Below are 1,350 nucleotides of genomic sequence, written 5' to 3'. Positions count from 1 at the left end.
GTTGGGCTGCGAGAGAGGTTGGTAAGACAGAGATGCAGATTGGGCTAGGCCCATTTGGTTTGGAACGAGACAAAAAAATGTGGGTTGTGCCTAGGGAAGAGAGGAGGAAATAGAAATGAATTTCTTTTTACATAAATCTAGAGAGTGAATAAAGAATCAAATATAAAATCAAATGAAGTTCAAAAAATCCAAAGAAAATTCTAAGTAGCATACTTTAATATGTCAAAAACGAGAAAGATAAAACCCAACTAAAAATGTACAAAAAAATAAAAAAACTTAATTTAGGTTAAGTTTAATTCAAACTAAATCCTACAAATGTATGAAAACTCAATTTAAGCTTTTCTTAACCAAATAAAGCAAACACATTTTTTGGCCAATTCAACATATTTTCATGCGATCAATTATTCATGCTTAGTTGCTTATACACATTTTTTTCACTTAAGCACGGTATCAGATTGAAGAGTCTTCTTTCTTGTCATTTCTTTCGTTACTCCAATTCAGCATATTTTCATGCGATCAATTATTCATGCTTAGTTGCTTACACACATAACATTTTTATAGAGTCGCGAAAATTAGCCACCGAATCAGTTATCCATACCCATGTAAACTTTCCTTGCAAACATGGCTTTTGCCTGCGATGGCCCTTCAGATGGCGCCAACTCTGGCGCATTGTGTTGTGGTGGTGGTGCATGCATACCCTTTTTGAAGCAGGTGCATTTGGAGAGTATGCAGAATCCGCCGTCGAACCCCCCCTTTTGGCAACTCTTCATGCATTCCTTCCAGTCCATGCATCCGTGGTTGTAATCCTTGTTCATGGAGGAGAAAAGCTGATGGAAAGCCTCCGCACCTGCACCAGAGAGTTTAACACCCAGAACTTTAATTAATATATGTACTTGCATGATACCACTATGATCAATTTGCCAAATGCGCACACATATATAAATTTCATAAAAATGTGTAACCCATGAGCTTACAATATGTACGTATATGTATAAATTGGACTTAATATATGATCTTACGATAGTATCTAAACTTACCGTGGCACATGAGGAGCAAACCCAGAACGAAGGCAACAAGCAATTGTGCTCTATTGAATGCCATGGCCAAGACGATCAAACTTTTCCTTGCTTTGCTTGCGGTTCGTCGGGATTGATGTGAACCAATCTGTGCTATTTATAGAGATGTTCATTTGAGCTTCCATTGAATGTATGAGATGAATCAATGAGGAATCTAAATGATAGATATAAGAGTATTCTTATCTCATAAATGCAAGTGCTTTAATACTTCAAATATGTGATAACAAAATGTTGGATATACATATATTTTTATTTCGACTATAAATTCAAGTGC

General features: G+C 36.1%; 1 protein-coding gene across 1 annotated transcript; it reads right to left on the bottom strand.

The window, feature by feature from the left end:
* Positions 1 to 402: 402 nt before the first annotated feature.
* LOC123066325 (uncharacterized) lies at positions 403 to 1,128 on the bottom strand. The gene is made up of 2 exons (XM_044489433.1): positions 1,038 to 1,128; positions 403 to 847 (listed from the first exon to the last, which is right to left on the bottom strand). The coding sequence occupies exons 1-2, from the start codon at positions 1,099 to 1,101 to the stop codon at positions 585 to 587; spliced, it is 327 nt and encodes a 108-aa protein (XP_044345368.1). The 5' UTR covers positions 1,102 to 1,128; the 3' UTR covers positions 403 to 584.
* Between the last annotated feature and the right edge of the window lie 222 nt (positions 1,129 to 1,350).

Source organism: Triticum aestivum, chromosome 3B (assembly GCF_018294505.1).
Source record: "Triticum aestivum cultivar Chinese Spring chromosome 3B, IWGSC CS RefSeq v2.1, whole genome shotgun sequence".
In the NCBI taxonomy this organism is placed as follows: Eukaryota; Viridiplantae; Streptophyta; class Magnoliopsida; order Poales; family Poaceae; genus Triticum; species Triticum aestivum.
This window is presented reverse-complemented; position numbering and strand designations above follow the sequence as displayed.

Excerpts from the sequence above, each read along its gene's own strand:
- LOC123066325 (XM_044489433.1), bottom strand. The coding sequence starts at position 1,101 with ATGGCATTCAATAGAGCACAATTGCTTGTTGCCTTCGTTCTGGGTTTG. Across the intron at positions 848-1,037 it reads TTTGCTCCTCATGTGCCACG|GTGCGGAGGCTTTCCATCAG; the intron begins GTAAGTTTAGAT and ends TCTCTGGTGCAG.